The following is a 9,727-nucleotide window of genomic DNA, read 5'->3' on the forward strand; positions in this document are numbered from 1 at the left end:
ATTATAGAGGTCGACACAGAGAGACGTTTTCAGGATAATTCAGCCAATTGTTTACTTCCCACTTTGTTTTGGTCTCTGTAAAACTTCCATGGGCTTCGCTACTCTATCCGGCAGTTAGCTAACGCAGGTAAGCTACTCTTGCTAATGCTTCGAACAAGTTGCAGCGTTACCTAAAACTGGGCTGGTGTCCATGTCGTTGCTGTAAATTGTAGACAGCACTGCCTGGTACTTGGACCCTAGAACCATAACGTTGGATCAGCCCGGCATCAAACATTTAAAAGGTACTGTACTTCTTCTTCGAACCCGCTAAATAATTGTATTTCCTAACATCTGTTAAGAGCATGACTGCCCCCTACTGCGCTGGAGGGCTCGTCATTCACTACACAGTCTGAACTTTGACCAGGAAAAACGAGCTCTGGTTGTTGCTGATAAGTCAGTCATGGAAAGTCAAGATGTTAATTTGAATAATGGCATTTAATGCTACTATTTCCTTCAAGAGTTTACATACAAAAAAAAAGTGAAAAGCTTATTTAATATGATGACTGCAGTGATTGATTTACCTGGCAGTATTCATTTCGTAAACATTTTTCCCACACCTCACCTCGCTTTACCCTGTATCTTAAAAGGTTACAACACAAATGAAATCAAGATTAAAATAAATAAATATATATATATATATATATATATCAATCAGGTAAACGAAAACTGGCAACTATACTCTGAATGACAGATAAACTATTTAATCTTTTTTTTTTTTTATAGTTGGAAAGCAGATTCTTCGTTTAATGTAGCCTACATGTTACAATTTAATGCCACACACTTTTGCTGAATATAGGCTACAGCAGTGGTTCCCAAAGTGGGGGTCGGGACCCCAAGGTTGGTCGCCAGCCACCAAGAGGGGGGTCGCGAGATGCCTTCCATAAAAAAATAAAAAATCATTTAAAAGTGCATAAGTATATCTTTTTACCATTTTTGTAAACATGCAAAAAGTAGTCCAATGTCATATGAGACAGTATCATTAAGTGAAATGGAAATTAAATGTTTAATTCTTTTAGGCTGTTGTATTATTTTGTGTTACTAGTTTTTGGATAGGTTTATTAGAGTGTGTGCGTGGCTGTCGCTACGTTATATACCTAACTAACCACCTTAAAGAACAGTGGGGGGTCCCCAGTTTCTGTTATCCTTATTTTGGGGGTCATGACCTGAAAAGTTTGGGAACCCCTGGGCTACAGGATATAGGCCACAGTTGATATCAGTAACTTATTGCTTTGCTGATGAAGTGTCTGATGTAACCAGGACAGAGATAATATAAGTTTACAATGGGTGCGTCTGGAGATAGTATCTGAAGGAGATTTAGGAGTCCCCTTAGGTGGAATGTTTAAATTGAGGTGTTGTATAGGAGTATTGCCATATATGGTTGTGTAACTTGATGTTTTTATGACGGAAAACAGATGTTTAGATGCATATAAGCAATTGTCTCTGTGTGTTCGACAGAGATCATTATTGGCTTCTTGATCCTCCTGGTCAGACGTGACCAGTGATTCTGTTTCTTGCTTAAATAAAATTATACTCTTTGAAAGCAAGTCAGTCTCAACGGCGAATTTCTTCATCATCAAACATATCAACAACAAGGAAATCCACATCACTGAAACTTATTGCTTTGCTGAAATGAATCCCATGGATTCTAAGCTTATTCGTGCTGAATGAAATTGTTGTATATTACCGGTACATTTTTCAGTCAGGGGTTTATATTTACAGTCTATGGTTTTAACACACAAAAGATATTTTCCTTGACATTAAAATCACTCCACAAGGGGATTGTTAAAGTTTGAAAGGGTTTATTGTGGAAGAACTGTTTCGGTTAATCAGTCAGCAACTGACTATGCATGCATCTGATTTAGATAACTTTTTGGTATTTTTGTAGATCAACAAATCTTAACAAAACAAGCTTTGGGAAATAACAATCATGGTAACAGGTTGACATCAAGACATTGTGCAAAACATTTAAATAGCATAAATATGTCCGTCTTACATTATTCATTCTTTCCTCTTTGACAAATTTGCAACTTCTCACCAACTTTTCTGAAAAAATTTAACATGTGTAGACTCAACTTAAGAACTTAACAAATAAACATTTCATTGTGTCATCTCCCCTTAGCCTTTAGGCTATAGCGTGATTCTTTGCCACACAAATAAAACATAGTGAAATAAGATCATAACTACATTTCATGTATGCCTTCAGTTATCCAAACTGAGAGATTCAAATTCATCATTATCACAGTCAATAGTACGCTCATCTATTGTGTGAGTGTGTTCTAATGTATGTGATTACATTCATTCTTGTGGCCTTTGTGTATGAGTTTGTGCAGTCGGTGTAATCACAGTATGAATTTTGTTTCACAGCTCGTCAGTCTCTCCATCAAAGGGCACGGTATCTATCTCCATATTAATACTGCCTGGCTCAGTACTTCCCACCCAGCCAATTGGAGTACGGTTGAAGGAAGGCCGGCAGCCGATGTCATGTTGGTACACCACGGGTTCAGTCTCCTCTTTGATTTCGGTTTCTGGCATCTGGAATTTCAGGAACTGGTTGGCCTTCTCGAAGCCACCAAATGGCAGGGCGGACCTAGTAAACAAAGGTGCAAGGTTAATTGTTTTTCCCCAATGTTTCTACAAAATGAGGCCTTGAGGGAATTACCTGTTGAAGCACTTGTACTTGGGTATATCCTTTTTCTCAACTGGACCAGGCATTGCAGTTTTCAGAGTGGCAACGAGAATTTCATCCCCCTTCATGGCCTTCTCCCATGGCGAAACGTATGTCTTCCCAAGAATATGCATACCACCTCTTCCAACTCCTGTCAAGAGAGCATATGACACACTAAAGAGGTCTGTAGCAAAATTATATCCAACAGTCTATGGACTGGCAAATTTATCATTTGTGATGTCAATATTTTTGGCGACAGTCTTATTTTCTGTGTTACTATTGCATGAAAAGATCATTGCAATTATCATTTGCAGCTGTCCAAAAGCCACAAACATCTCTAAAGTTCACAAATAATTCATGTCAAAAACATCGGGTTTCAAACAATACCAAAGCTTTTATCAATATATTGTTGCATTATTCATTTATTATTACCGATAAGGTTTGATTTCTTCATTTGGTTCAGCAAAATCAAAAATAGTCTCAAGAGATATATTTTCTTTGTGAATTAATTATCCGTCTATCAACAGGCACAGATTCCTGAAACAGAATTGCTTAAACTTTGTGCGCATAAAAATAGAGATACTGACCTTTCAGTGAAGACTTCTCATATGCCCCTTGTCCTTGTCCACCTTTCCCCTGGTCACCACCACCAAGTCCTCCTTCACCTCCTGCACCTTTACTTCCAGGCTTTGGAGGGGGCACGGGGGCCCCTCCAAAGCCGTGAACACCCATAATATGCACCTGTCCAGGCTGTTTGCTTACAAAATGCCCTCCAACATTGATTATCTGACTTCCAATCTCACCTCCCAGAGATGGAACAAACTTCTGCAGGTTGTCCTGAAAGAAAATGTTTAGAATCCTTATTGTCTATTAAAAGCCTGTGATTAATTAAACACAGAGAAATAATTCTCATTCAGATGGTTTGATTATTAGTAATGGTCAAAGATTATTAGCTGAAAAAGTAATTGATACAAGGGACTTAATTGAAACCTTTATTGCCCATAGGGGGCACAGAGAGCATAGATCACTACAAATAGACATATACATGACAGCACATAAAAGAACATTCAAGCGTCACACGATTATGAGGGATTTCAGTAGAAAGTTAAATAAAGTGCAGAGTGCCGAGTTCATACTAATCAGAGCTTATTAAGCAGCTGAGGATAGCTGATACAAAGGATGTATTGCCTCTTTTAGTCCTCATTCTGGGCATTTTGTACCTGCACCCTGAAGTAAAGAGTTCATACTCCGGCCAAAGTGGATGCAGAGGGTCAGCTGTAATCTTGTTGGCGAAATTCAATGTGTACCGGTCTGTCAGGTAAGAAATGCTACACATTTGCTTCCCAGTTATCTTGCTACCTAGTTTAACAAGTAGCAAGGTAAAGTGTGTTGTCCAGTTTGTTCTTATTTTGTTTCACTATGAATGTTTTTTTGTTTTATTATTCACATTTGCTTCATAAACGTTAAAGACTATTCTCTTCTTAAATAACAGTAGTGTGACTTTATTTTGTTTTTTCCTCTTCATCTGCTCTCACCATTGACTCACTGCTGAAGATGTCAGGGCTGTTCTCGTAGATGAACTTCTCCACCCTTATCTGCCTCATCTTGAACATCTTGGAGCCCCGGTTTTTCTGCAGGGAAAGTTCCTCCAGCATGATGTCTTTAGGGGTTCTGATCTTTGGTCCCAGGTCAAACTCAGAGGCCTCAGGATCCGTATCATACTCTAGGGAGGAACATTTGAATCAGATATATAGAAATGTCTTATTTTGAAAACAACACGTGACTAAGAAGAATTTGACCTTTTACATTTAATAAAAGGTGACATTCACAAATATATTCACCAGAAAACAAAAAAACTAAAAGTATTCATCAATAATATCAATCAGTAATCAAACTAGTTTTTATTGATGTGTTAAACTGATAAAGTTATAATCACACCCTGTTTTTATCCGTATAATATTAACTCATCTTCTGAACACTTCTTTTCCCCTGAAATAATGCAAACAAGTTTCGTACTAAATAGGACACTTATTTACACACACTGTTGATTGCATTCACAACACTGTGCATTATGCAAAGTGAGTACTTAACTTCATTAAGTTGACCTTAACGATGCTTGTTGCTGTTTTGTGTCATTTTTGATACTTGTTTTTCACTTTTACTGCAGACATTACACCAACTAGTATGTAACTGCTGCACTGAGCATATGGAAATGTAGTTTTATATTCATTTCATTTGGTGCCAGCCTTACCATCCTGAGTGATATGTGATAGGTCGGTTACGATCTTGGAGAGCTTTTTCCGTTTGTTTAGGGGGGCAGGTTTTCCCAGAGGTGTGCCTGGAGATTCAGGAAAGAACATGGTTTGAGTAGTTTCAATATTAGGGCCAAAAAACATCCAAAGAATTCTTACTTTAAAACTAAAAACTTTGTGTAAGAATAAGTCTATCAGTGATAACTTTTTAAAGGAAATGTTCATTGTTAAGCTATACATCTATTATGATAAACATCAGTCTTATTCCAGAATGATGAATACCAAATAAAACATGACAAACAAACTTATTATTTAAAAACAGTCAACTTTAATTAATATATGTTCACATGATATTGTTCCAATTTAAAACAGGTACTGCCAGTAATATAGCATTACATTTGCAAAGATGAAGAATTTTAGTTAACGTTGAAATTCACTGAATCGAATAGTTCAAAGATTCATATCACACAGTTGAAGGAAACTTCAACACAGCGCTTTACTATAACATCCAACCACTGCACCAACCTCTTATGATCACTCTGTACATTCAACACATACAGCCATCAACAACCCCTGAAAGTAAATCCATGGGTCCTCAATGTATTAGACAGACAGACAGCTCAGACCCTGCTCAGTTTTCAAGTTCAAGGGGGATGTCTGTGCCCTTAGATTCCCTACATACCCCAGTGGAACAGATGTCCGCCCAAATGGAAACATATAGCTTAATGTGTGTTTCTGTTTTGTTTGGGGAACCATGTCAATATAAACAGAAGCATGTAAGGCCCTATCAGAATTCAGGGATCAATGCATTCTGGAGCCTCAATACTGCAGTAAATTCAAAGGCCTCAGGATCATAAAACAGGATCTGATCTTACCTGCAAGAGAACATGCATGTTTGGCTCATCTGTCAACATTTTACTCTGTGTTGAAGTGTTTTTAATATCTTAAAAAAGTGTCACAACCTGTATTTCCTGCCTGCATAAGACATGCATTATCTAATTATGTATTTTACACTTTTTTGTGTCCCTACTTGCATATCAGCACCTTCTGCACTCAACATTTTTCTTAAAGCCTAGTCAAGAGGCAAAACAACCCATCACATCTACTGACTGTAATTCAACCCACTGCAGCTATTTATAAAATCCATTTCCAGCCAAGACATTTTAGAGACTTGTAATGGCGTCATTCGCCGATCAAATGGGCTTGACACAACCCCCAAAAACATAAAACACACCTTCAGAAAACAATAATAAGTGTATGTTTGATCTAATCAAAACACTATTGAGACCTGGATAAGTTGTGGGCATTAAGAAGGGTTCTGGACACTGTTTTAATTTCCATAAATAATTACAGTTCAGAGACCCCTGGTGCTCAGATTTACCACCCCCCATCAGGGTTTGGTAACACGATATAAAATTTCTGCTACGCCCACAAAGAGGAATGGTCAGCAAATTAGTCCGTTCCTTTCGGCATTTTAATAGTTACAAGGAAAATTGAAAAGAAGCAAAGTTGCTCCCAGAACAACTGTAACTCTATCTGGCTGAATTTAAAGCATTCTCATCAAAAGCAAAGGAATAGTTTGGTTCACTAAGGTTTATGAGGCCTTCATCTGTAGGTTTTTTTATCGAAAGATTGGCAAATTGAAATATTTTGCACATCTATATTCCTTCTCCCAATTTTGTTGTACTCAGAATTTAAATCCAAGCTGTCGGTTGATTAGCAGAGACAAGCACATCGACTAGATGAAGATCCACTCACCGGGTTTTGTTGTCATCCTTGGAGGAGATATAAACCTATAAATACCAAACAGAGAAGGGGGAACCCTCGGCTCAATGCTGGTGATCTCGATCACAAGTTTACAAATCCCTCAGTGCCTCTGACCCTTCGTATGGCTGGAACCAGGTCCCGGGAAGTGCAAAAAACCCACCCTTCACTCAGATGGCAGAGCTTCCAGAGGGTTGGGGTTGTGGGTGGTAGCGTTGTTGGTGTCAAGACGGGAGGAGGGGGGAGGTTGAAGTTAAGAGTATGAATAGGGATGGGGGCGTTAAGATGGGGGGAGAAGTCCCTGTTGGCCAGCTGAAAGTGCTGATGGGGATATTAAGGGAACAAAATCATTCTCACAGATGGTTCAGAAGCCTATATTTAGTAGCAAAGACTGAGGGAACAGAATTCAGCTATAAGATAACCTCAGAGGACTCTGGGGTGTGTTTGGGGTACACAGAGAGATTGAGATAAGGAGGAGAGTAGTATGCACAAGTTCACAGTGCATGTTAAGGTTAAGCATATATGTTTGTTTAGGGCGATGTAAGCTTGTGTTTCACAGTGACAGTTGCCACCTACTCCCCTTGCATTACCCTAACCTGACACTAGATTGTCACATTTTCAGTTTCTCTAAAGCGTCATGTAATTTGACAGGATATATGTGTTGTTCATGATATATTGACTTTCATTTAAAAAAAATAAAAAAATAAAAAACACACAAAAGAAATCTGTGCTTTGCTTTTGTGCACTACCTGTCAGCACTTGTGTCAAATTGGACTCTGTTTACACTTACTGATGTAGTTTCCTCCTCTATAGATCCTTGCTTGTAGGGTACTTACTCTCTGATGTACGTCACCTTGGACAACAGCGTCTGCTAAATTAATAGTAGAATTGTAGAACAAAGCTGACAGAGGTTTAAGAAAGATAAACTTGTTTGAAGGAATACATTTTAAAGCACCAAATAATCAAACAGCCCATAACCAATTAAAAGACAAGGCATTCCTTGTCCTGCTATTTTCTGTTATGTTGAGCATTAATGCATGAAATATGCTCAAATAACAATAGTAATAATTATGTATTTAACGATCTTGGTCTGAGATTTATTTCTAAAATACTAAAGTCATGTGTCCAAAGTCCCTCCATGCATCCCAAGTTGTTCCCATTCTAAATAAGTAATGTAATCAAAATGTTGATCACTAAAGAACCCCACATTTCCTTAGAAGAAAAAAACAATACAGACGAGTCTTTTGTTTGGATATTAACAGACTTTTAAGCACTCGTTGAGTGTGGAAGTTGGCATTGACATGCCCCTCTGATTGCACACTCAGTCAAAGCGGAATCCTCACACACACCATAGCACCACCTAGTGGTAAATATTCACCTGGCAAGGAAAAAAGGGTCTTACCGAGTTGATCAGAATGTCCCTGGTAAGTTTACTATTTTCGAAAAAGGAATTGATGTCTTAACATGAAGATCAGATTTTTCAAATCCACTTGAGAAAGGAGCTGTGACTTTTTACACACCCAGTTGATTTTTTTAGACAAAATTACACCAACTAATGAGACTGATTTCAAACTGATTATGAATGAAATTTAAAAATGCATCTGCTTTTAACATTAGCCAGAGTAAATAGAATTGAGACAGTATGTGTATTTTTCCAGAGATCACATTGGCTTAGTGGTAGGATTTTAGGATGTCTTTTTACTTTTATAATAAAGGTGTAAAAGATAAATGTTTGTTGTTTTGCTCATGCTAAACCCTTTTAAGACTAGTACTGTAATTTGTCAGTTGTTGTAGAATACCCTCAACTACCATGACATCACTTCATGTACAAATAGGGACCCTTAAAAAATAAATGTTCATTTCTCTTTAGCCATTTCACCTATAGTTGAGGATGTGGTGCTGATAAGTAAAGATGCATAAAAGTGTTCTGGAGCCAGGATAGCTTAAATTAGAAAAGGTGAGTTAGTAATTTGCCCATTCTTTACTTCTGGTTGAGAGAGAATTCTCTATTTATTTATTTTTATTAATTTCTCTCTCTCTCTCTCTCTCATATATCTCTATCTCTCAAATATGTATCCATTCTGCGAGTAGAGGGAGACAGTGTTTTTGTGGTGAACTTAACTGACACCTCTGTTCTATTGGAGAGGGTTAGCAACAGTAATGAAAAGGTTTTTACTAAACAGAGTTTTAATTGTGGTTTTAAATATACTCAGAACCATTTATACAGCCTTTTAAACCTTGTCCTAGGTCAAGGTAAGATGGACGTGTATTTTAGCAGGAGGTGGAGGAGCCTGTCATGGTTAATGTGAAAATGCTTTCTAAGAAAAAAAAAAGTCCAGGTTTTTGATGGACTTCAGTTTTTGTAGAGCCAAGCAGGAGGACCGGAATAGTTTCCAGTCAGTGTGTGCTCATGACAGGGTGCTGTGCTCTGAGGAAGACGATCAGTTGGTGTTTGAAGATGTGCTGATGTAAATCCTGTTGATTTTGTTTTGTGAATGTGAACTTAGGATATGTGATGATTTTGAACAATGTGCAGAATCATTTACAAAGGTATGTTCTTTATTTCTTTAAATAATCTCTTTCTACTGTTCAACCTGACAACTCCAAACATTGACTCATTCTTGTATATGTATTTAACTTGTGTTTTCAAACACGTTTAGCTGCTTATGTTTCTGCTTTTAGCCTAAATTAAATAAACTTTTTTTCATGCGGCGTCTCAGATCTTGTCATTGTTATATATTTCTGGTGTGTCCAACACTTTGTGGAGATTGAACAGAATATGCTGAAGCTTAGTAATCAAGCAATAACAATCATCCTTAATAGAACTCCCCTCAGTATTGTTACACTCAGTTCTGCTTCAAATGACCTCTCTTTAAAGTCATCAATGACGCTGAAGTCAATCTTAAATCAAATATCAATCAGATGAAACAGAGTATGTGTGTGTGAGTGTGTTTCCTTTATAAAAAAAAAATTAAAAAAAAGGCTGTAAAGAATTACCCTTTGAATG

General features: G+C 37.5%; 2 protein-coding genes across 5 annotated transcripts in view; both read right to left on the minus strand.

The window, feature by feature from the left end:
• hhat (hedgehog acyltransferase) overlaps positions 1-660 on the minus strand; it is a 46,064-nt gene extending 45,404 nt beyond the window's left edge. For 2 of the 3 annotated variants that reach the window (XM_065959810.1, XM_065959809.1), the window contains exon 1: positions 171-660. The gene's annotated coding sequence lies outside the window, so the exon portion shown is untranslated. The remainder of the gene's footprint in view (positions 1-170) is intronic. The other variant, XM_065959808.1, reaches the window with a different exon arrangement.
• A 1,158-nt stretch (positions 661-1,818) lies between these two features.
• myoz1a (myozenin 1a) lies at positions 1,819-6,955 on the minus strand. Of its 2 annotated transcripts, none has more exons than XM_020653122.2 (6): positions 6,715-6,955; positions 4,956-5,042; positions 4,240-4,427; positions 3,292-3,541; positions 2,699-2,852; positions 1,819-2,626 (listed from the first exon to the last, which is right to left on the minus strand). In XM_020653122.2, exons 1-6 carry the CDS (start codon positions 6,728-6,730, stop codon positions 2,398-2,400), a joined length of 924 nt encoding a protein of 307 aa, XP_020508778.1. In that variant the 5' UTR covers positions 6,731-6,955; the 3' UTR covers positions 1,819-2,397. The 2 variants fall into 2 exon arrangements, with proteins under 2 accessions (XP_020508778.1, XP_020508776.1); XM_020653120.3 differs by having other exon boundaries at positions 2,699-2,855; positions 6,715-6,953.
• Positions 6,956-9,727: the final 2,772 nt, after the last annotated feature.

This window comes from Labrus bergylta, chromosome 10 (genome assembly GCF_963930695.1).
Source record: "Labrus bergylta chromosome 10, fLabBer1.1, whole genome shotgun sequence".
NCBI lineage: Eukaryota > Metazoa > Chordata > Actinopteri > Labriformes > Labridae > Labrus > Labrus bergylta.